The following is a 25787-nucleotide window of genomic DNA, read 5'->3' as shown; positions in this document are numbered from 1 at the left end:
ACCAGAGCAGAAGCAGTAATTTGAAAGGAGCCTGGATCAGACCCACCTGCTGATCTTGGAGAGTCTCCTGGAGAGGCAGGAGGCACCTGGAGCTCACTCTGGGGACATAGACACTGGTGGCAACCTTTTTTGGGAGCTTGTTCTACCATCCTTTACTAATGGAGCTCGCAAGCACCATTTTAGAATCTTCCCTCTAGCGTATTAATGCCAGGACCTGGCCCTGCCCATCAGCGTATCTGCATCAGTACTGGGACACCTCAAGCCAAGCAACTAGCCAGGCAGGGACACACCTTCACCCACCAGCAGGCTGGTTGCCTTAAGAACCCTTGAGCCTACAGCTACTCCAGGTCCTGGCTCTGCCCAACAAAGGGCCCAGGACCTGACCCTGAATAGCAGTGTGCCTGCACTAGCCCTAGGACCCGCTGGGCACTGGCCCTGCCTACCAGCAGACCAACACCAACTTCGGGACACCCCACACTCCACAGCCAGCCATCTCAGAAACTAGCTCTGCCCATCAGCAGGCCAACACCAGCTCTGGGATCCCCAGGGCCCTGCAACCAGAGACCCCAGGATCCCCTGGACCTCTACAGCCAGCTGCCTTGTGACCTGGCCCTGCCCACCAGAGGCTGACAGCCTCCACACAAGGCAGGATCTGGTAACCAGCCAGACTGGGGACCAGCCATGCCTACCAGATTATCCACAGTAGTCAGCCAGCCACAACAGAAGGACCCACACAGCCCATGTAGGAGGTATCCTTATAGCATACAGCTCTGGTGACCAGAGGGAAGTGCACTGCTGGGACTCGAAGGACGTCTCCTAGAAAAGGCCAACTTCTTCAAGGTCGGAAAATGTAATCAACTTACAAAATACATAGAAATAAAAAAAGGAAATTAGGAAAAATGAAGGCACAGAGGAACGTGTTCCAAACGAAGAAACAAGATAAAATCCCAGAAGAAGAGCTAAGTGAAGTGGAGATAAGCAATCTACCGAATAAAGAGTTCAAGGTAGTGATTGTAAAGATGATCAAAGAACCCAGGAGATGATTGGATTAACAGAGTGAGAAGTTAGAATTTTTTAACAAAGAGAAAGTATAAACAATGACCAAACAAAGATGAATACAATAACTGAAGTAAATACACTAGAAGGAATCAACAGTGGATTAGATGATACAGAGGAACGGATCAGTGAGCAGGAAGACAGAGTAGTTGAAATCACTGAGGTGGAACAGAAAAAAGAATAAAAAGAAATGAGGACTGTTTAAGAAACCTCTAAAACAACATCAAATGTACTAACATTTGCATAATAGGGGTCCCAGAAGGAGAAGAGAGAGAAAAAGGGGCAGAGAACATATTTGAAAACATAATAGCTGAAAACTTCCTTAACCTGGGGAAAGAAACAGATATCTAGGTCCAGGAAGCACAGAGAGTCCCAAACAGGATCAATCCAAAGAGGACCACACCAAGACATTGTAATTAAAATGGCAAAAATTAAAGAAAGAATATTAAAAGCAGCTAGGGAAAAGCAAAGTGTCACATACAAGGGAATTCCCATAAGGCTATCAACTGACTTTGCTGCAGAAACCCTGCAGGCCAGAATGAAGTGGCACAATATATTTAAAGTGATAAAAGGGAAAAACCTACAACCAAGAATGCTCAGCAAGGCTTTCATTCAGTTTTGGTGGAGAAATCAAAAGTTTTACAGATAAGCAAAAGCTAAGAGTTCAGCACCATCAAACCAGCTTTACAGGAAATGTTAAAGGGGCTTCTCCAAGCAAAAAAGAAAAGGCCGCAAGAAGAAATATGAAAATTATGAAAGGAAAAATCTCATTGGTAAAGGCAAATATACAGTAAAGGTAGTAAACCAACCACATATAAAGCTAGGAGGAAGATTACAAGAAAAAGGAGTAAAATCACCTATAACCACAATAAAGGATACACAAAACAAAAAAGATGTAAAATATGTCAATGTGGTGGGAGGGGGCATAAAAATGCAGGGTTGTTAAAATGCATTTGAACTTAAGATATGAGCAACTTATAATAATCACCTATGTATGTATAGATTGTTACATATAAACGTTATGGTAACCACAAACCAAAAATCTATACTAGATACACACACAAAAAAGGGAAAGGAATCTGAACATAACACTAAGATACTCATCAAATCACAAGGGAAGAGAGCAAAAGAAGAACAAAAAAGAAGTATAAAAACAACTGAAAAGCAGTTAACAAAATGACAATAAGTACATACCTGTCAATAATTAAATGTAAATGGATTAAATGCTCCAATCAAAAGACATAGAGTGGCTGAATGGATACAAAAACAAGACCCATATATATACTGCCTACAGGAGACTCAGTTCATATCTGAAGACGAAAACAGAAAGTGAAGGGATAGAAAAAGGTATACCATGCAAATGGAAATGAAAGGGAAGCTGGGATAGCAATATTTATATCAGAGAAAATAGACTTTAAAACAAAGTCTGTAACAAGAGACAGAGAAGGACTACTTAATGATAAAGGAATCAATCCAAGAAGATATAACAATTGTAAATATATATGCACCCAACATAGGAGCACCTAAATACACAAAGCAAATATTAATAGACATAAAGTGAGAAATTGACAGCAACACAATAATAGTAGGAGACTTTAAAAAAAATTAATTTATTTTTTTACTTTTGGCTGCATTGGGTCTTCGTTGGGTTGCGCGGGCTTCTCATTGCAGTGGCTTCTCTTGTTGTGGAGTACGGGCTCTAGGCTTGAGGGCTTTAGTAGTTATGGCTCTCGGGCTCTAGAGCACAGGCTCAGTTGTAGCACACGGGCTTAGTTGCTCCCCAGCACGTGGGATCTTCCCGGACCAGGGCTCGAACTCATGTCCCCCGCATTGGCAGGCGGATTCTTAACCACTGTGCCACCTGGGAAGCCCAGTAGGAGACTTTAACACCACACTTACCTCAATGGACAGGTCATCCAGATAGAAAATCAATGAGGAAACACTGGCCTTAAACAACACATTAGACCTAAATGGGCTTAATTGACATATATACAACATTCCATCCAAAATCAGCAGAATACACATTCTTTTCAAGTGCACATGGCACAGCCTCCAAGACAGATCACATGCTAGGCCACAAAACAAGCCTCAGCAAATTTAAGAAAATTGAAATCATATCAAGCATTTTTTCTGACCACAATGCTATGAGGCTAGAAATCAACTATAAGAAAAAAAACTGCAAAAGACACAAACACATGGAGGCTAAACAGTATGCTACTAAACAACCAATGGATCACTGAAGAAATCAAAGAGGAAATTAAAAAAGTACCTGGAGACAAATGAAAATGAAAACACAATGATTCAATATCTGTAGGATCCAGCAAAAGCAGTTCTAAGAGGGACATTTATAGCAATGCAAGCTTACCTCAGGAAACGAGAAAAATCTCAACCTAACATTACACCTAAAGGAGCCAGAAGAAGAACAAGCAAAACCCAAAGTTAGTAGAAGGAAAGAAATCATAAAGATCAGAGCAGAAATAAATGAAACTGAGACTAAGAAAACAATAGAAAGGATCAATGAAACTAAGAGCTAGTTCTTTGATAAGATAAACAAAACTGATAAACCTTTAGCCAGACTCATCAAGAAAGAAAAGAGAGGTCTCAAATCAATAAAATCAGAAATGAAAAAGGAGAAGTTACAACAGATACCACTGACATACAAAGGATCATAATAGACTGCTATGAACAATTATATGCCAATAAAATGGACAACCTAGGAGAAATGGACAAATTCCTAGAAATGTACAATCTCACAAGACTGAACCAGGAAGAAATAGAAAACATGAACAGAACAACTACCAATAATGAAATTGAGTCAGTAATTTTAAAACTTCCAACAAACAAAAGTCTATGACCAGATGGCTTCACAGGTGAATTCTACCAAACATTTAAAGAAGAGTTAACACCTGTCCTTCATAAACTATTCCAAAAAATTGCAGAGCAAGGAACACTTCCAAACTCATTCTACAGGTCAGCATCACCCTGACACCAAAACCAGACAAAGATATCACAAATAAAATTACAGGCCAGTATCACTAATGAACATAGATTCAGAAATCCTCAACAAAATATTAACAAACTGAATTCAACAATACATGAAAAGGATCATACACCATGATCAGGTGGGATTTATTCCAGAGATGCAAGGATGGTTCAGTATCTGGAAATCAATGTGATATACCACAGTAACAAATTGAAGAATAAAAACCATATGATCATCTAAATAGATGCAGAAAAAGCTTGACAGAATTCAACATCCATTTATGATAAAACCTCTGAACAAAGGGGGAACATACCCCCAAATAATAAAGGCTGTATATGACAAGCCCACAGTTAACATCATACTCAGTGGTGAAAAGCTAAAACCCTCTAAGATCAGCAACAAGACAAGGGTGCCCACTCTTGCCACTTTTATTCAACATAGTATTGGAAGTCCTAACCACAGTAATCAGACATGAAAAAGAAAGAAAAGGAATCCAAATTCGAAAGTAAAACTGTCACTCTTTGTAGATGATGTGATACTATATATAGCAAATCCTAAAGATACTGCCAAAAAAAACTGTTAGAAATAGTAAATTCAGTAAAATTGCAGGATACAAAATTAATATATAGAAATCTGTTGCATTTCTATACACTAACAACAAACTATCAGAAAGAGAAATTAAAAAACAATCCCCCTTACCATCACATCAAAAAGAATAAAATGCTTAGGAATACATCTAACTAGGGAGGTAAAAGACCTGTACTCTGAAAACTATAAGACCCTGATGAAAGATATTGAAGAAGACACGGATGAAAAGATATACTGTGCTCATGGATTTGAAGAATTTATATTGTTGAAAATGACCATACTACCCAAGGCAATCTACAGATTCAGTGCAATACCTATCAAAATACCAATGACATTTTTTACAGAACTATAACAATTCTAAAGTTTGTATGGTGATGCAAAAGTTGCAGAATAGCCAAAACAATCTTGAGAAAGAAGAACAAAGCTTGAGGTATTACACGCCCAGATTTCAAACTATACTACAAAGCTACAATAGTCAAAACAGCATGGTACAGTCACAAAAACACACATAGATCCATGGAACAGAACAGAGAGGCCAGAAATGAACCCATGCTTATATGGTCAATTAATCTACGATAAAGGAGGTAAGAATATAGTGGGGAAAAAGCTGTCTTTTTCCCTCTTCACCAAATGGTGTGGGAAATCTGGACAGCTACAGCAAAAGAATCAAACTGGACTACTTTCTTACACCATGCACAAAAATAAATTCAAAATGGATTAAAGACTTAAATATAAAACCTGAAACCGTGAAACTTCTAGAAGAAAGCATAGGCAGTATGCTCTTTGACATTGGTACTAATAATATTTTTTTGGATATGTCTCAGGCAAGGGAAACAAAACCAAAAATAAACAAATGGGACTTTATCAAATTGAAAAGCTTTTGCACAGTGAAGGAAACTACCAACAAAATGAAAAGGCTGCCTACTGAATGGGAGAAGATATTTGCAAACAGTATATCCGATAAGGGCTTAATATCTACAATGTGCAAAGAACTGATAGAACTTCAACATATAAAAAACAAACCAACTATAAAGTGGGCAGAGGAGCTGGATAGCTGTCTTTCCAAAGAAGACATACAGATGGCCAACAGGCACATGAAAAGATGCTCAACATCACTAATTGTCAGGGAAATGCAAATCAAAACCACAATGAGATATTACCTCACACGTGTCAGAATGGCTATTTTCAAAAAAGGCAACAAATAACAAGTGTTGGTGAGGATGTGGAGAAAAGGGAACCCTCCTGCACTGTTGATGGGATTGTAAATTGGTGCAGCCACTATGGAAAACAATATGGAGATTACTCCAAACGTTAAAAATAGAACTATTGTATTATCCAGCAATTCCACTCCTGGGTATTTATCCAAAGAAAACAAAAACAGTAATTAGAAAAGGTACATACACCCCCATGTTCATCGCAGCATTATTTACAACAGCCAAGATATAGAAGCAACCTAAATGCCCATCAAGAGATAAATGGATAAAGAAGATGTGGCATACACACACACACAGACACACAGACAGACACACACAGGAATGTTACTCAGCCATATAAAAGAACGAAATCTTGTCATTTGCAACAACATGGATGGATCTAGAGGCTATAATGCTAAGTGAAATAAGTCAGAGAAAGACAAACACTATGATTTCACTTATATGTGGAATCTAAAAAACAAAACAAATGAACAAACTTAACCAAACGTTAACAGAGTTATAGATACAGAGAACAAATAGGTTGCCTGAGGGGAGAATGTTGGGGGTAGGAAAGAATAGGTGAAGGAGATTAAGAGTTACAGACTTCCAGCTGCAGTATAAATGGGTCACAGGTATGAAATGTGCTGTGTTGGGAATATAGTCATAACTATGTAATATCTTTGAATTTTGACATATCATAGCTAAACTTATTGTTGTGATCATTTTGAAATGTGTAGAAATATCAAATCACTATGTTGTGTAACAGGAAATAACATAGTGTTATAGGTCAATCATACTTTAAAAACAAACTCATAGAAAGATAGATCAGAGAGGCGGAGTTGTGAGGAGGGGAATTGGATGAAGGCAGTCAAAAAGTACAGACTTCCAGTTATGAGATAAATAAATACTGGGGATATAGTGGACAACATGATAAATATAATTAATAATGCTTTATGTTATGTATGAAAATTGTTAAGAGAGTAAATCCTAAGAGTTCTCATCACAAGGGGGGAAAAAGGTAAATAGGGTTAGCTGGCAGCAAAACTTTCAATTTGGCTGGTTTGTCTTTAGCTCCAGATGTGTGTGTGAACCTCTAAACAAATCTGTGCCAGGATCCTTGACTATAAATGGAGATAATAAAAATGGCATCTTCGTCATAGAGTTTTTGCATGGATTAAATAATATCCCTTATTTGAAGCACTTAACACAGTGAAGTGACTGGAATATTGTGTATTAAGCAGTCCACAATTGTTTGCTATAGATAATAATTTCAAAATATATATACTATCTTCAGTGTCTTACATTTCTAGATCCTGTAAGAAGCCAATGAAAATAGGATGCATACTCTGATCCCAACAGATAACAAGAACAGATGCTCAGAAGCTGGGCCAGTCCCTACCTCATCATACCCAAGAAATGGGGAAAAATTTAAGAGTACCCTTTCCCTGTCCTGTTCCCCCTGCCCCCACTACAGTCTTTTCTCCTTTCTTCCTTGTCTGAGCACAGATTATATAACACCCTACTTCTGCCCCAGGAGTCTCAGATGTATATTTGATGTAATACGTTTAGCTTTATTTCATTTAAAATAAGGTGATCTTTTTATACTATAACAATTATATTTCATATGGTAGCAAGTTTTATGCTTGCCTATATTTTTGGTAACAATTTTTGAATGAAGTGACATCTATCTTTTGTGCCAAAGATAAAGACAGTTTTATAGCATTCTTCAGTGTCATTCCTCTTCTTTTTGTTTTTGTATTGTAAATAATGTCTGGGTATCATGAGTTAAATCATATTCTTTTATAGAAGCATCACTCCGAGAATAAGGGCCTAGATAAAGTGATGGAGACTCAGGCCCAAGTGGATGAACTTAAAGGAATCATGGTCAGAAACATAGGTATGTTTCATGGCATACTCCGCATGCATGAGGGCAAAAATGATAATAGATTACTTGATTGGGGTCAAATCATTCTAGAGAGGCTGAAATAGCACTTCCTTATTCTTAATATTGGAAGCTAATTGTCAGCTGAGATATGGATATTACTTAACGTATGATACTGCCTACCGTATGATGGTTTCTTTTTAGCACTTATGACTATTCATTCTAAATTTGTTAGCTTGCTTAGCAAGACTAATTTCCAAGACCCTTAAACAGTTCAGCAACTTAGAATAATTTAGTCAGTTTTGGCTGGAAATACCCAGTTAGTTGATATCATCAGTATAGACACTTAAAGTATAACTATTTGCCCTCCTTAGAAAGTTTGTAGCTCTTGACTGAGAAAGAATTGGACCAAAAAACTGTTGTATTCTTCAAGAGAATGAACTATGGCATGAATTCCATTGGCCTGTGTTTTGTCAAGAACCTATTTACCACATTAAAGTAATCCAGAGAAATGCACTGTTTGTTTTTTAATTGATTATAACAGTGGTATTTAGATTTAGGATGATGTTAATTTTTTAATAGCACCAGTTCTCACAATATAGTCCCTGGGCCAGCAGCATCAGCATCCCCTGGGAACCTGTTACAAATGCAAATTTTCAGGCCCCACCCCAAGCCTACTGAATCAGAAACTCTTGGAGTGGGAAATCTGTGTTTTCACAAGCCCTCCAGAGGATTCCAGTGCACACTCAAGTTATAGAACCACTCTTAAATATATCTTCTAAGAGGAATGTCTTGCAGAGAATAAATTCTTAATATAAAATTGAACAAAAATTAGTATATAAATGCTTTACAAGATATTTAACTGAGACGTCATTTCATAAATGTCCATTTAGTTATAATTTTGAATTTACTATTTGAATTTTACATTTATTATTAGAACTCTTAAAAGTTATGAAAAGACATTTTAAAAAATTTACTTTGTCTCACCATCCTAAAGTTTTATTTACATTTTCTTTCCTTTAAATTTTTACTTACATGTATACATAGTTAATCATAGTTTATATTCAGTTTTGTGGAGGCAGTATAATAGAGTAATCAAGATTTGGAGTCATACATGCCTGAGTTTGAGTCCTGATTTCACTTCCTACCTGCTGTTAAGCCTTGATCAGTCCTCTAACCTCTCTGACCTTTACTCCTTAATCTGCAAAAAGGAGGCAATAGAGCCTGAGGTTACCAGGATAAAAGAGGTAATGTATGTAAAACACTGTGTACAGTCCCTGGCACATAGTAAGAGCTGAATGATTGTTAGCTGTTAGTCTACTTTATGCTCATACAGTATTTCTTTGAGTTATATCACAGGTTACCAATTATGTCCTTATGTTGGACACTTTGGGTCTTTAGAGCATTATTACTCAGAGTGCTGTTTTACAACCAGCAGGGAGCTTGCTCCAGAATAGAAGTCAATGCTGTGCTTCCTTCATTGAGAACATCTTGCTATGAAAATGTCAATTTGACTGAACAGTATACTTGGAAACTTAGTTGAGCAGTAGCAAACACTCTTAGGTAGCACTGATTTAGAGTTTGTGTTATAGTAACAGTACTGTTATAAATGTTTCTGTGCCTATTATATTATTCTTATTTTGTTGAGATTAGTTCCCAGGAATGGGATTAATAATCAAAAGGCAGAAACATTTTTATATTTCTTTTTTTTTGTGTGTGTGGTACGCGGGCCTCTCACTGTTGTGGTCTCTCCCGTTGTGGAGCACAGGCTCCGGACGCACAGGCTCAGTGGCCATGGCTCACGGGCCTAGCTGCTCTGTGGCAAGTGGGATCTTCCCGGACCGGGGCACGAACCCATGTCCCCTGCATCGGCAGGTGGACTCTCAAGCACTGCACCACCAGGGAAGCCCTATCTTAATATGTATGTCTCTGGGTTATTTGAAGTGATTTCCTTTCATTGATTTTAGTTTTAAATATAGGTCTAGATGCAGACTAGAGAACTCTTAAATATATCTTTCAATATACCTATTGAAAAACTACTAATATTTTTCTCTTTTTTTGGTCACCAAATATATTTATTTGGCCTAAAAGTGGAAGCAGCCAACTGCTACAATAGTATTTATTGCAGATGCATAATGTTTCCAGAAAATGAACCTTTTTAATCAACTCCTCTTAAATGACATTTATGTTTAGAATTACAGAAATAGCAAATTAAAAATGTAGCAAAAACCTTTTTAATCATCTCCCTTTGATTTTTTAACAGCTTTATTGACATATAATTCACATACCATACAGTTTACCCATTTAAAGTACACAATCCAATGGTTTTTACTATGTCCACAGAGTTGTGTGACTATCACCACAATCAATTTTAGAACATTTTCACTACCCCCCAAAGAAATTCTTTACCCATTTACAGTCACTCCTCTTTTCCCCTCAACCTGCAGACCTAAGCAACAATTAATCTCCTTTCTGTCTGTATAGATTTGCTTGTTCTAGACATTTCATATAAATGGAGTTATATAAAATGTGGCCTTAGCAATTTTGAAGTATATAATACAGTATTGTTGACTACAATTAGTGTGCTGTACACTAGATGTTCAGAACTTACTAATCTTCTAGTTGCAAGTCTGTATCCTTTTACAACATCTCCCCAATTCCTGTACCCCCCAGCCCCTGGTAACCACCATTCTACTCTGGTTCTATAAGGGTCACATTTTTAGATTCCACATATGAGTAATATCATACAATATTTGTCTTTCTTTGACTAGCTTATCTCACTAAGCATGGTGCCCTCAAGATCCATCCCTGTTGTTTCAAATGGCAGGATTTTCATTTTTCTCATGGCTCAATAATATTCCATTATATATGTACACTACATCTTCTTTATCCATGCATCCATTGACAGACACTTAGCTTGTTTCCATATCTTGGCTGTTGTGAAATAATGCTGCAATAAACATGGGAGTACAGATATCCTTTCAATATCCTGCTTTCATTTCCTTCAGATAGAAACTCAGAAATGGAATTGCTAGATATATATGGTAGTTGTATTTTTAATTTTTTTAAGGAAACTCCATACTGTTTTTCATAGTGATTGAACCAATTTACATTCCCACCAGCAGTGCATAAGGGTTCCCTTTTCTCCATATGCTCACCAACACTTATCTCTTTCTTCTTGATGATAGCCATTCTAACTGGTATGAGGTTGATATTTCATTGTGGTTTTTATTTGCATGTTCCTGATGACTTGTGATGTTGAGCATCTTTTAATGCACCTGTTGGCCATTTGTATATCTTCTTTGGAAAAATTCTATTCAGTTCCTCTGCCCATTTTTTAATCCAATTGTTTGTTTTTTTGTTACTGAGTTGTATTAATTCTTTATATATTTTGGATGATAACCCCTTATCCAATATATGGTTTGTAAATATTTTCTCCCTTTCTATAAGTTGCCTTTTCATTTTGTTGATTGTTTCTTTTCATGTCCAGAATCTCTGTAGTTTGATGTAGTCCAACTTGTTGATTTTGCTTTTATTGCTTGTGCTTTTGGTATGCTAAGTATCATTGCAAAGACCAATGTCAAGAACTTTCTTCCCTATATTTTCTTCTAGGTGTTTTATTGGTTTCAGGTCTTACATTTAAGTCTTTAATCCATTTCAAGTTAATTTTTTGAGTGATGTATATAGGGGTCCAATTTCAATTTTCTGCATGTGGCTATCCATGTGGTTTTCCCAACACCATTTGCTGAAGAGACCATCCTTTCCCCATTGAGTGTTCTTGACTCCCTTGTCAAATCTTAGTTGACTCTATATGTGGGGGTTTATTTCTGGTCTCTCTGTTTTGTTCCAATGGTCCATGTATCTATTTTTGCCAGCAATACTGTTTTAATTACTATAGCTTTATAGTATAGTTTGAAATCAGGAAGTGTAATGCCTCTGGCCTTGTTCTTCTTTCTCAGGATTACTATGGCTATTTGGGATCTTTTGTGGTTTCATATATATTTTAGGATTGGTTTTTCTATTTCCGTCAAAAATGCCATTGGAATTTTGATAGAGATTGCATTGAATCTGTAGATGACTTTGGGTACTATGAATATTTTAACAATATTAATTTTTCTGATCCATGAACATGGGATGTATTTCCATTTGTTTGTAATTTCTTTCATCAAAGTCTTGTAGCTTTTATCACACAGATCTTCACTTCCTTGGTTAAGTTTATTCCTAAATATTTTATTATTTTTTATGGTATTCTGATTGGGATAGTTTTATTACTTTTGTTATATTTTGTTATTATATAGAAACAACTGATTTCTGTATGTTGATTTTATATCCTGCAACTTGATTGAATTATTGATTAGTTTAACAGTTTTTTTGCTTGAATCTTTTAAGATTTTCTATGTATAATATCATATCATCTTAAATAATGGCAATTTTACTTCTTCCTTTCCAATTTGGATGCCTTTTATTTCTTTGTCTTGTCTGATTGCTCTAGCTAGGATTTCTAGTATTTTATGAATAATAGTGATGAGAGTGGGCACCCTTGTCTTGTTCCTGATCTTAGAGGAAAAGCTTTCAATCTTTCATCATTGAGTATGATGTTAAGCTATGGGTGTGACATAATGGCCTTTATTATGTTGAAGTAAACCCCTTCAATGTTCAATTTGTTGAGAGTTTTTGTCATGAAATTATGCTGAATTTTGTCAAATGTCTTTTCCCCATTTATTGAGATGATCATAAATATTTATCTTTCATTCTATTAATGTGGTATGTCACATGTATTGATTTGTGTATATCAAACTATCCTTGCATCCCAGGGATAAATCCCACCTAGTTGATTGTTTTGATGTGTTGTTGAATTCAATTTGCTAATATTTTTTTGAGAATTTTTGCACCTATATTCATCAGGAATATTGGTCTAGTTTTGTTTTCTCATAGTGTCCTTATCTGGCTTTGGTATCAGGGTAATGCTGGCCTTGTAAAATGCGTTTGGAAGTGTTTCCTCCTCTTCAGTTTTTTTCAAAGAGCTTGAGATGAATTGGCATTAACTTTCCTTTAAACGTTTGGTAGAATTCACCAGTGAAGCCATTTGGTACTGGGCTTTTCTCTGTTGGGAGGCTTTTGATTACTGATTCAATCTCTTTGTTCATTATTAGAATCTTCAGAGTTTCTATTACTTTCTGATTTAGTCTTGGTAGGTTGTATGTTTCTAGGAATATATTCATTTCTTCTAGGTTATCCAGTTTGTTGGCATATAACTTTTCATAGTAGTCTCTTATGGTCCTTTGTATTTCTGAGCTATCATACGAGCTATCAGTTGTGATATCTTCTCTTTCATCTCTGATTTTATTTATTTGGGTCCTCTTTTTTTCTTAGTCTAGCCAAAGCTTTGTCAATTTTGTTTATCTTTTCAGAAAACCAGCTCTTAGTTTTGCTGATATTTTCTATTGTTTTTCTGGTCTCTATTTCAGTTATTTCCACCATGATATTTGTTATTTCCTTTCTTCTGCTAACTTTGGGCTTTGTTCTTTTTCTAGTTCCTTGAAGTGTAAAGTTAGGTTGTTTATTTGAGGTCTTTCTGTTTTCTTAATATATGCATTTATCACTATAAATTTCCCTTTGAGACTGCTTTTGCAGCATCCTATAGGTTTTAGTATGTTGTCTTTCCATTTTCACTTGTTTCAAGATATTTTTTATTTCCATTTTGATTTATTCTTTGACCCATTGGTTGTTCAGGAGTGTGTTATTTAATTTCCACATATTTGTAGATTTTCTAGCTTTCCTTTTATTGTTGATATCTAGTTTCATACCATTGTGGACAAAACAGATAGTATGATTTCAATCTTCTTGAGTTAGTTAAGACTTGTTTTGTGTCCTATCAGATGATCTATCCTGGAGAATGTTCTGTGTGCACTTGAGAAGACTGTGTATTCTGCTGCTGTTGGATGAATTGTTTTGTACATGTCTGTTAGGTTCACTTGGTCTAATGTGTGTTTTGAGTCCAATGTTTCTTTTTTGATTTTCTGTCTGGATGATCTATCCATTGCTGAAAGTGGGGTATTGAAGTCCCCTAATATTATTGTATTGTCTATTTCTCCCTTCATATCTTTTAGTATTTGCCTAAGATAATTAGGTGCTCTGATATCATGTGAGCATATCATTGATTGTTATATCTTCTTAATGAATTGACCACTTTATTATTTTATAATGACCTAATGTGTCTCTTGTTACCATTTTTGGTGTACAGTCTTATTTTGTGTGATATAAGTATAGTTATACCCACTTTCTTTTGGTTTCTACTTGCATGGAATATCTTTTTCTATCCCTTCACTTTGAGCCTGTGTGTGGACTTAAATCTGGAGTGAGTCTCTTTGTAGGCAGCATATAGTTGAGTCTTGTTTTTTTTGTTTGTTTGTTTTGTTTGGTTTTGTTTTTTTTGCAGTACGTGGGCCTCTCACTGTTGTGGCCTCTCCCATTGCGGAGCACAGGCTCCGGACGCGCAGGCTCAGCGGCCATGGCTCACGGGCGCAGCCGCTCTGCGGCATGTGGGATCTTCCTGGACCAGGGCACGAACCCATGTCCCCTGCATCGGCAGGCGGACTCTCAACCACTGCGCCACCAGGGAAGCCCGAGTCTTGTCTTTTAATCTGTCCAACCACTCTGTGCCTTTTGATTGGTAAATTCAGTCCATTTACAGTTTGAGTAATTATTGTTATGAAAGGACTTACTAATTACATTTCATTCATTGCTTTCTGCCTGTTTTATAGTTTCATTGTTCCTATTTCCCTCTACTTCTGCTTACCTTTTGAAATTGGTGATTTTCTGTGGTTGTGTCCTCTATTTCCCCTTTCTTTGTCTTTTGTGAATCTAATATAGATTTTTGTTTTGTGGTTTCCATTGGGCTTACATAAAGGCTCTTATAGATAAAATAGTCCGTTTTAAGCTGATAGCAACTTAACTTTGCATACAACTCTCCACCCATTTACTATCCCTATTTTATCTTTTTGACATCACACTTTACCTCTTTTTATATTGTGCATTCATTAACAAATTATAGTAGCTGTAATTATTTTTTAATTAGTTTTTATTGGAGTATAGTTGCTTTACAATGTTGTATTAGTTTCTACTGTACAGCAAAATGAATCAGTTATACATAAACATATATTGCCTCTTTTTGGATTTCCTTCCCATTTAGGTCACCAGAGTGCATTAAGTAGAGTTCCCTGTGCTATACAGTATGTTCTCATTTGTTGTCTATTTTATACATAGTATCGCTAATGTATATGTATCAATTTCAATTTCCTCACCCCCGCCCCACTTTCCCCCTTGGTATCCATACATTTGTTCTCGATGTCTGTGTCTGTTTCTGCTTTACAAATAAGATCATCTATACCATTTTTGTAGATTCCACATATGTGTGTTAATATATGATATTTGTTTTTCTCTTTCTGACTTACTCACTCTGTGTGACATTCTCTAGGTCCATCCACGTCTCTGCAAATGACCCAGTTTCATTCCTTTTAATGGCTGAGTAATATTCCATTGTATATATGTACCACATCTTCTTTATCTGTCAGTAGACATTTCGGTTGTTTTCATGTGCTGGCTATTGTAAATAGTGCTGCAATGAACACTGGGGTGCATGTCTCTTTTTGAATTATGGTTTTCTCAGGGTATATGCCCAGTAGTGGGATTGCTGGGTCATATGGTAGTTCTATTTTTAGTTTTCTAAGGAACCTCCATACTGTTTTCCATAGTGGTTGTATCAATTTACATTCCCACCAACAGTGCATGAGGGTTCCCTTTTCTCCACACCCCCTCCAGCATTTATTGTTTGTAGATTTTTTGACGATGGCCATTCTAACTGGTGTGAGGTGATACCTCATTGTAGTTTTGATTTGCATTTCTCTAATGATTAGTGATGTTGATCATCCTTTCATGTGCCTCTTGGCCATCTGTATGTCTTCTTTGGAGAAATATCTATTTAGGTCATCCACCCATTTTTTGATTGGGTTGTTTGTTTTTTTGATATTGAGCTCCATGAGCAGCTTGTATATTTTGGAGATTAATCCTTTGTCAGTTGCTTTGTTTGCAAATATTTCTCCCATTCTGAGGGCTGGCTTTTCGTCTTGTTTATGGTTTCCTTTGCTGTGCAAAAGCTTTGAAGTTTCATTAGGTCCCATTTGTTTATTTTTGTTTTTATTCTCATTACTCTAGGAGGTGGATCAAAAAGGATCTTGCTGTGATTCATGTCAAAGAGTGTTCTGCCTGTGTTTTCCTCTAGGAATTTTCTAGTGTCTGGCCTTACATTTAGATCTTAAATCCATTTTGAATTTATTTTTGTGTATGGTGTTAGGGAGTGTTCTAATTTCATTCTTTTACATGTAGCTATCCAGTTTTCCCAGCACCACTTATTGAAGAGGCTGTCTTTTCTCCATTGTATATTTTTGCCTCTTTGCCATAGATTAGGTGACCATAGGTATGTCAGTTTATCTCTGGGCTTTCTATCCTGTTCCATTGATCTATATTTCTATTTTTGTGCCATTGCCATACTGTCTTGATTACGGTAGCTTTGTAGTATAGTCTGAAGTCCGGGAGCCTGATTCCTCCAGCTCCGTTTTTCTTTCTCAAGATTGCTTTGGTTATTTGGGGTATTTTGTGTTTCCATACAAATGGTGAACTTTTTTGTTCTAGTTCTGTGAAAGAGGCCATTGGTAATTTGATAGGGATTGCTTTGCATAGTATAGTCATTTTCAAAATATTGATTCTTCCAATCTAAGAACACAGTATATCTCTCCATCTGTTTTTGTCGTCTTTGATTTCTTTCATCAGTATCTTATAGTTTTCTGCATACAGGTCTTTTGCCTCCTTGGGTAGGTTTATCCTAGGTATTTTATTCTTTTTGTTGCAGTGGTAAATGGGAGTGTTTCCTTGATTTCTCCTTCTGATCTTTTGTTGTTAGTGTATAGGAATGCAAGAGATTTCTGCGTATAAATTTTGTATCCTGCTACTTTACCAAATTCATAGATTAGCTCTAGTGGTTTTCTGGTGGCATCTTTAGGATTTTCTATGTACATCTGCAAACAGTGACAGTTTTACTTCTTCTTTTCTGATTTGGATTCCTTGTATTTCTTTTTCTTCTCTGATTGCCATGGCTAGGACTTCCAAAACTATGCTGAATAATAGTGGCGAGAGTGGACATCCTAGTCTTGTTCCTGATCTTAGAGGAAATGCTTTCAGTTTTTCACCATCGAGAATGATGTTTGCTGTGGGTTTGTCGTATATGGCCTTTGTTATATTGAGGTAGGTTCTCCCTATGCCCACTTTCTGGACAGTTTTTATTGTAAATGGGCGTTAAATTTTGTCAAAAGCTTTTTCTGCATCTATTGAGATGCTCATATGGTTTTTATTCTTCAATTAGTTAATATGGTGTATCACATTGATTTTCATATGTTGAAGAATCCTTGCATCCCTGGTATAAATCCCTGTTGGTCATGGCGTATGATCCTTTTAATGTGTTGTTGGATTCTGTTTGCTAGTATTTTGTTCAGGATTTTTGAGTCTGTGTTCATCAGTGATATTGGCCTGTAAGTTTCTTTTTTGTATCTTTGTCTGGTTTTGGTGTCAGGGTGATGGTGGCCTCGCAGAGTGAATTTGGGAGTGTTCCAGCCTCTGCAGTTTTTTGGAAGAGTTTGAGAAGTATAGGTGTTAGCTCTTCTCTAAATGTTTGATAGAATTCACCTGTCAAGCCATCTGGTCCTGGACTTCTTTTTGTTGAACGATTTTTAATCACAGCTTCAATTTCATTATTTGTGATTTGTCTGGTCATATTTTCTATTTTTTCCTGGTTCAGTCTTGGATGGTTGTACTTTTCTAAGAATTTGTCCATTTTCCAGGTTATCCATTTTATTGGCATAGAGTTGCTTGTAGTAGTCTCTTATGATCTTCTGTATTTCTGTGGTGTCAATTGTGTCTTCTCAGTTTTCATTTCTAATTTTATTGATTTGGATCCTCTCCCTTTTTTACTTGATGAGTCTGGCTAAAGGTTTATCAATTTTGTTTATCTACTCAAAGAGCAGCTTTTAGTTTCATTGATCTTTGCTATTGTTTTCTTCATTTCTATGTCATTTATTTCTGCTCTGATTTTTATGATTTCTTTCCTTCTACTAACTTTGGGTTTTGTTTGTTTTTTCTCTAGTTGCTTTAGGTGTAAGGTTAGCTTGTTTATTTGAGATTTTTCTTGTTTCTTGAGGTAGGGTTGTATTGCTGTAAACTTCCTTCTTAGAACTGCTTTTGCTGCATCTCATAAGTTTTGGGTCACTGTGTTTTCATTGTCATTTGTCTCTAGGTATTTTTTGATTTCCTCTTTGATTTCTTCAGTGATCTCTTGGTTATTTAGTAACATATTGTTTAGCCTGCATGTGTTTGTACTTTTTACAGTTTTTTCCCCCTGTAATTGATTTCCAATCTCATAGTATTGTGGTCAGAGAACATGCTTGATATGATTTCAATTTTCTTAAATTTACTGAGGCTTGATTGTGACCCAAGATGTGATCTATCCTGGAGAAAATGTTCCGTGAGCACTTGAGAAGAAAGTGTATTCTGCCACTTTTGGGTAGAACGTCCTATAAATATCAATTAAGTCTATGTGGTCTGTTGTATCATTTAAAGCTTGTGTTTCCTTATTTATTTTCTGTCTGGATGATCTGTCCATTGGTGTAAGTGAGGTGTTAAAGTCCTCCACTATTATTGTGTTACTGTCAGTTTCCCCTTTTTTGGCTGTTAACATTTGCCTTATGTACTGAGATGGGCCTGTGTTGGGTGTATAAATATTTACAATTGTTATATTTTCCTGGATTGATCCCTTGATCATTATGTAGTGTCCTTCATTATCTCTTATAATAGTCTTTATTTTAAAGTCTATCTTTTCTGATACGAGTATTGCTACTCCAGCTTTCTTTTGATTCCCATTTGTATGGAATATCTTTTTCCATCTCCTCACTTTCTGTGTGTATGTGTTTCTATGTCTGAAGTCAGTCTCTTGTAGACAGCATATATAGGAGTCTTGTTTCTGAATGCATTCATCTAGTCTGTGTCTTTTGGTTGGAGGATTTAATCCATTTGCACTTAAGGTAATTATAGATATGTATGTTCCTATTACCATCTTCTTAATTGTTTTGGGTTTGTTCTTGTGGGTCTTTTCCTTCTCTTGTGCTTCTTGCCTAGAGAAGTTTCTTTAGCATTTGCTGAAAAGCTGGTTTGGTGGTGCTGAATTCTCTTAGCTTTTTCCTTGTCTGTAAAGCTTTTGATTTCTCTATCGAATCTGAATGTGATCCTCGTTGAGTAGAGTAATCTTGGTTGTAGGTTTTTCCCTTTCATCACTTGAGATATGTCCTGCCACTCCCTTCTGGCCTGCAGAGCTTCTGCTGAAAAATAAGCTGATAACCTTATGGGGATTCCCTTGTTGGTTATTTGTTGATTTTCCCTTGCTGCATTTAATAGTTTTTCTTTGTATTTAATTTTTGTTAGTTTGATTAATATGTGTCTCAGTGTTTTTTCTCCTTGGGTTTATCCTGTATGGGACTCTCTGCACTTCCTAGACTTGATTGACTATTTCCTTTCCCACGTTAGGGAAGCTTTCACCTACAATCTCTTCACATATTTTCTCAGTACCTTTCCCTTTCTCTTTTTCTTTGACCCCTGTAATTCAAATGTTGGTGTGTTTAATGTTGTTCCAGAGGTCTCTTAGGGTGTCTTCATTTCTTTTCATTCTTTTTTCTTTATTCTTCTCCATAGCAGTTATTTCCACCATTCTGTCTTCCAGCTCACTTTTCCGTTCTTCTGCCTCAGTTATTCTGCTGTTAATTCCTTCTAGTATATTTTTCATTTCAGTTATTGTGTTGTTCATCACTGATTGTTTGTTCTTTAGTTCTTCTAGGTGCTTGTTAAACATTTCTTGTATCTTCTCTATCCTTGCCTCCATTCTGTTTTCAGGATCTTGGATCATCTTTACTGTCATTACTCTGAATTATTTTTCAGGTAGATTTCCAATCTCCTCTTCATTTATTTGGTCTTGTGGGTTTTTACCTTCTTCATCTGCAACATATTTCTTTGTCTTCTTATTTTGTCTAACCTGCTGTGTTTATGGTCTCCTTTCCACAGGCTGCAGGGTCGTAATTCCTCTTGCTTCTGTTGTCTGCCACCTAGTGAGTGAAGTTGGTCCAGGGGCTTGTGTAGGCTTCCTGGTGGAAGGGACTGGTGCCTGTGCTCTGGTGGGTGGAACTGAGTCTTTTCCCTCTTAGGGCAGGGCCGCGTCAGGTGGTGTGTTTTGGGGTTTCTGTGAGCTTAGTACAACTTTAGGCAGTCTGTCTGCTGATGGGTGGGGCTGTGTTCCTGTCTTGTTGGTTGTTTGGCGTGAGGTGTCCAGCACTGGAGCCAGCAGGCAGTTGTGTGGGCTGAGTCCTGGTGTTGATGTGGATACCTCCAGGAGCACGTGCACCGATTAATATTCCCTGGGCCCAGGGATTCTCTGGCGGTCCAGTGTCCTGGAGTAGGCGCTCCCAGCCCAGAGGCCCAGGCCTGACCCCTGGCCAGGGAGCCAAGAGCCCGCAAGCTTCACAGAGCGGCCAGAGAAAAAAGGAAAAATAGAAAAGAAAACAAACAGACAAACAAAATCCAAGACAAATAGAAAAAACAACAGCAAAGAGACAGCAGCAGCAACAAACACACACACAGAAAAAATAAAACAAAAACAAAACAAGAGCACAAGCAAAGGAATTCAAAGATGAGAATAGTCCATAAGGACTAAACTAACAAAAACAAAAAAATGAAAAATAAAACTAAAACAGAAAGCAAACAGCAAAAAAAGTGAAGAAAACAAAATAGAGACATAAAAACAATAAAAAAGTAAAAGGGAAAGAACAAAAACAAGAATAAACCCACAAAACAACAAAAAAGTAAAGTAAAAATTTAAAAATATATATGTGAGGGGCTTCCCTGGTGGCGCAGTGGTTGAGAGTCTGCCTGCCGATGCAGGGGACATGGGTTCATGTCCCGGTCCGGGAAGATCCCACACGCTGTGGAGTGGCTGGGCCCATGAGCCATGGCTGCTGAGCCTGCGCATCCGGAGCCTGTGCTCTGCAACGGGAGAGGCCACAACGTGGCCTGCGTACCGCAAAAAAAAAAAAAAAAAAATATATATATATATATATGTTAAAAATCATTTTTAAATAAAAAAAGAATAGAAAGGTAAAAAGTAATAAAATAATAAAAGCAACAGCACCAACAACTGAACAAAATGAAACAAACCAAAAATGAATAATAGTAATAAGAATATTTTCCTGGGGCCTCCTCTGTCAGTGTCCTTGCCCCCACAGTGAGCCAGAGCCAATCCCTGTCTCCCCAGGAGGCCTTCCAATACCTCTAGTTAGGCCTCGGGACCTGCTGTGGGTACTGTGGGGCCAGCTCAGACTCTGACCTGGCCAGACTCCTTGCCCCCAGAGTCCACTGCTGCAAAGGCTATACTGGTCTCAGTTGTGGAACACTCGTTGTCTACTCAGGTATTCCACAGACACAGGATTTAGCAAGCCAACCTCAGGGATTTAATCCACGGCTTGCACAGCTGCACAGAAAGATTTCCATTCCTCTTCCTCAGTCGCACTGCCCCTGGGCCTCAGCTTTGGTTTTGACCCCACCTCTGCGTGTGCACCACCCTCAGGCATCTGTTCCTTGCCCAGGCGAGAGGGAGCGAAAGCAGTGGCTGCTTGCGGCCCACTTACTCAGGCCGGGTGGGGGGGGTACAGTGGCCACAGTTGGGCTGTGTGCAAATTGCCTGCGGTGGCAGAACCAGCAGGCAGTTGCAACAGACTGGCATGCTCGCTCTGGTGAGAGTCCCTCCCAGTGCCCGCGGAGGCAGGAGCTGGAATGTGGGGGCGGTGGTGGCCCTGCCCCCCACGTGTCTCTCAACAATGGTGCCTCATTTTCCAGGCAGACCACACTTCCTCTAGGGGCATTCCCAGCCGCGCATCCCCTCACTCCTGTCCCCTCTGCTATATCCACACAGCCAACAGCACTCCTCTCCCCAGACCCATTCTTCCAACCCCACACTTCAGTTCTCAGCCCCCACCAGCATCGACAGACTTTTGTACCAGGCAGGGGTGCCCAGAGCTGATTCCCAAGGAGGTTTTGGGGTGTGCAGCGCTCAGTCCCCCAGAGCCCATGGGCAGAGACCCCAGCTCGAGAGGCAAGTGGGCCTGCTCTGATGGGAGCCCCTCTCAGTGCCTGCAGAGGCTGAAGAAGCCGGCGGGTGGGGAAAGGGGTTGTAATGGCGGCTCCACCCCTCACGCACCACTGAACAATGACACCTTGATTCTATGGTATCCTGGATTTTTTCCACAGACTTTCTCAGTTGTGGAGCTCCTTACTCCTGTCCCTTCAGACTGTCTTTTCACAGCCAACAGCTGCTCCCTCCCTGGGTCTGCACTCCAGACTCCACTTTCCAGCACCCAGCCCCCCTCTGCAACAGGCAACTCACGACTCAGGCCAGAATGTGCAGAGCTGCAGTGTAGACCATGCATGCAGTCTTTGTCCTGCCTTCCACAGAGTGTCCACTGCATTCTCCTTTGATCCCCCAAAGATCCGTTTCTGTCCCAGCTGATTTCCCCACTGTGAGGGAGTTTTTCTGAGTGTGGGGACCTCTCCTCACCTTCAGCTTCCCACCAGATTGCTGGTCCCTGTTTTGATTCCTCTTTTCTTTTTTCTTCTTTCTTTCATCCTACCTGGTTGTGAGGGGATTTTTCTTGTCCTTTTAGGTTGTCTGAAGTCCTCTGCTAATGTTCAGCAGGTGCTCTATGAGAGATGTATTGTATTATAGATGTATTCTTGATGTACTTGTGAGGAGTGACAAATTCCATGTCCTCCTATTCCACCATCTTGACTCCTCTCCAGTAGCTGTAGTTATTTTTAATACTCTTTTGCTTTAACCTTTATACTGTAGTTGTGTTTAACACACCATCCTATTACAGAACTGGAGTGTTCTAAATCTGCATACTTACCTTTACCAGTGTATTATATACTTTCATATGTTTTCATTTCACTAATTAGAGTCTTTTCCGTTCAGCATTTCTTGCATTGCAGGTCTGGTGGTGATGAAATCCCTCAGCTTATGTTTGTCTGGGAACATCTTTATTTCTCCTTCATATCTGAAGGATAACTTTTCCATATAGAGTATTCTTGGCTGACAGTTTTTTTCTTTCAACATTTTGAATATGTCATTCCACTCTCTCCTGGCACATAGGGTTTCTGCTGAGAAAACTGCTGATAACCTAATGGGGGTTCTTTTGTAGGTCACAATCTTTTTCCTCTGGCTGCTTTTAGGAATTTCTCTTTGATTTTTGACAGGTTCATTGTAATTTATCTTAAGAAGGTCTTTTTGCATTGAGATAATAGGGTGATTAGCGTCATGAATTTGGATGTCCTAGTCTTTCCTTGAGTTTGGGAAGTTCTCAGCTATTATATCTTTAATAACTTTTCTGCCTTTTATCCCTCTCTTTTCCTCTGGAACCCCAGTTATTATAATATTTGTATGTTTGATGGAGTCCTATAGATCACATAGGCTTTCTAAATCACTCTTTTTCATTATTTTTTCTTTGTTATCCTCTGATTTCAAATTTCCTATCCTTTAGCTCATTTAATCTATCTTCCACTCAGTCTACTCTGAGATAGATGCTCTCTATTGCATTTTTCATTTTACTCATTGAATTCTTCAGCTCCAGAATTTCTGTTTGGTTATTTTCCATGATTTATATCTCTTTATTAAATTTCAGATTTTGTTCATGTACTGTTTTCCTGATATTGTTGAATTGTCTTTCTGTGTTTTCTTGCTGCTCTTTTGGTTTCCTCAAAACTGCTATTTTGGGCTTCCCTGGTGGCAGCAGTGGTTGAGAATCTTCCTGCCAATGCAGGGGACACGGGTTCGAGCCCTGGTCTGGGAAGATCCCACATGCCGCGGAGCAACTAGGCCCGTGAGCCACAACTACTGAGCCTGCGCGTCTGGAGCTTGTGCTCCGTGACAGTGAGAGGCCCGTGCACCGCGATGAGGAGTGGCCCCCGCTCGCCGCAACTAGAGAAAGCCCACACACAGAAACGAAGACCCAACACAGCTAAAAATAAATAAATAAATAAACAAAAAACTGCTATTTTGAATTCTTTATCAGCTAGATCCTAAAATTTCATGTCTTTGGTTATTGGTGATTATTACCCTTTTTTTTTTTTTGCGGTACGCGGGCCTCTCACTGTTGTGGCCTCTCCCGTTGCGGAGCACAGGCTCCGGACGTGCAGGCTCAGCGGCCATGGCTCACGGGCCCAGCCGCTTCGTGGCATGTGGGATCTTCCCGGACCGGGGCACGAACCCGCATCCCCTGCATCGGCAGGCGGACTCTCAACCACTGCGCCACCAGGGAAGCCCTGATTATTACCTTTTGGTGATATCATGTTTCCTTGATTCTTCATGTTCCTTGGAGTTTTTGTGTCACTGCTTTCACACATGAAGTAGCAGACACTTCCTCAAAACTTTGCGAATTGCCTTCAGGTGGGAAATATTGTTCATATGTCCTGTTATATCGGGGGTTTTCTCTGACCTTGTGTGGATATACCTGCTCCATGCTTCTTGCTCCCTCTTGTGGCATAATTATTCTTTTATGTCTTGTCTGGTCTTACAGCTCACCAGGATGTCTGCTAGAAACCTCTCTTTTGTTTTTCAGAAGGTAGCACTACAGTTCAAGTTTTTGGTTTCTCCCTTTCACATAGACCCTGGTCAGATGTTTTGAGAGCACTTCTTTTATTGGAGCTTGCTCTTGCCACTGAACTCAGGAGCACATATAAGGAGCTGGCCGGAGAGTGGGGGGAGGTGTGAGTCTTGCACTCTGGGCATTGGGGGTGACTGTGGGACTGGTGAGGGGATCATCGGGTGAGGGTTTCCCAGAAGCTCACGGATGGACTTTCCACTGAAGTCTTGAATACAGTCATCAGGAACTATATCCCTTTAATATTGATATTCTTACCTGCTTCTTTCCTGATTTCTTCCCTTCCCCCTTCCCCCAGTCATGGAGGTCCCAGCCTCAAATTTGTTTTGTTTTGTTTTGCTCCAGTAGCATGCTGGAATCTCCCCTCAGCAAGGCTGGAGTTATACAAATTCTGTTTTGTCCTTGGGTGCCTGCTCAAGTCTGTACTCTTCAGGTTTTCCCCAGCCCAACCATGGCCAAGAGGGATTGGGGCAGGTTCACCGGTCCTGCTGATTCCACAGCTCATACAATGGTCTTTCTGCCTATTACTGATGCACAGGTGGATGAGACTCCTCCCAGGTCCCTTGGCATATCTGGATCCCAGAACTCTAACAGAGGGACTTTTGTTCATGGATGGATGCCTAACTAGTTGTTTAAAAGGGGGGACAAAAAGGAATATCTTATGCCACTATGATGCTGACATCACTTGTCCTTGTTATATTCAGAGTTGAGCTCAGTCTCTCTCCCCTATTCCAATAATCTTGACCCCTATTGCAATAGTCTTGAATAAAGTCTTTCTTACCATTTTTGACAAGTGCCAGAATAATTTCTTTTTAATAGTATCTCTCTTCCAACATCTTGCTTGCCTTGTTCCCATTTTTTTATGCTATTGTAAATTGAACTTTTCTCTTTTTTTCTTGGATTTTTCATTGCTCATGTATAGAAATACAGTTGGTTTTTGTATTTTGATCTTGTACAATCTTGTTGAACTCATTTAATAGTTCCTTATGATTTTATGTATATAGGATCATACCATCTGAAAGTAGAGTTTTAATTCCTCCTTTCCAATCTGGATAACTTTCATTTCTTTCTCCTGCCTAATTGCCCTGGCTAGAACCTCCGGTACAGTGTTGAATGAAAGTAGCAAGAGTGGACATCCTTGTCTTATTCCTGATCTTAGGAAGACTTTCACAGTTACGTATGATGTTAGCTGTGGTTCTTTCATAGGTGCCATTTGTCAGGTTCAGGAAGTTCCCTTCTATTTCTTGTTTGTTGAGTTATCATGTAAAGGTGTTGGTTTTTGTCAA

At 38.6% G+C, this 25787-nt stretch overlaps 1 protein-coding gene across 2 annotated transcripts in view; it reads left to right on the top strand.

Moving 5' to 3' along the window:
* VAMP7 (vesicle associated membrane protein 7) overlaps positions 1-25787 on the top strand; it is a 65454-nt gene that overhangs the window by 24523 nt on the left and 15144 nt on the right. For both annotated transcript variants that reach the window (XM_089903924.1, XM_022566281.2), the window contains one exon: positions 7627-7717. In XM_089903924.1, the coding sequence (XP_089760050.1) occupies positions 7627-7717 (91 nt within the window). The remainder of the gene's footprint in view (positions 1-7626; positions 7718-25787) is intronic.

Source organism: Delphinapterus leucas, chromosome X (assembly GCF_059928025.1).
Source record: "Delphinapterus leucas isolate spDelLeu-1000000601 "Yukka" chromosome X, BTC_Dleu_Yukka2, whole genome shotgun sequence".
Taxonomy (NCBI): domain Eukaryota; kingdom Metazoa; phylum Chordata; class Mammalia; order Artiodactyla; family Monodontidae; genus Delphinapterus; species Delphinapterus leucas.
Note: the sequence above shows the minus strand (reverse complement) of the source record. Positions and strands in the feature narration are given on the sequence as shown.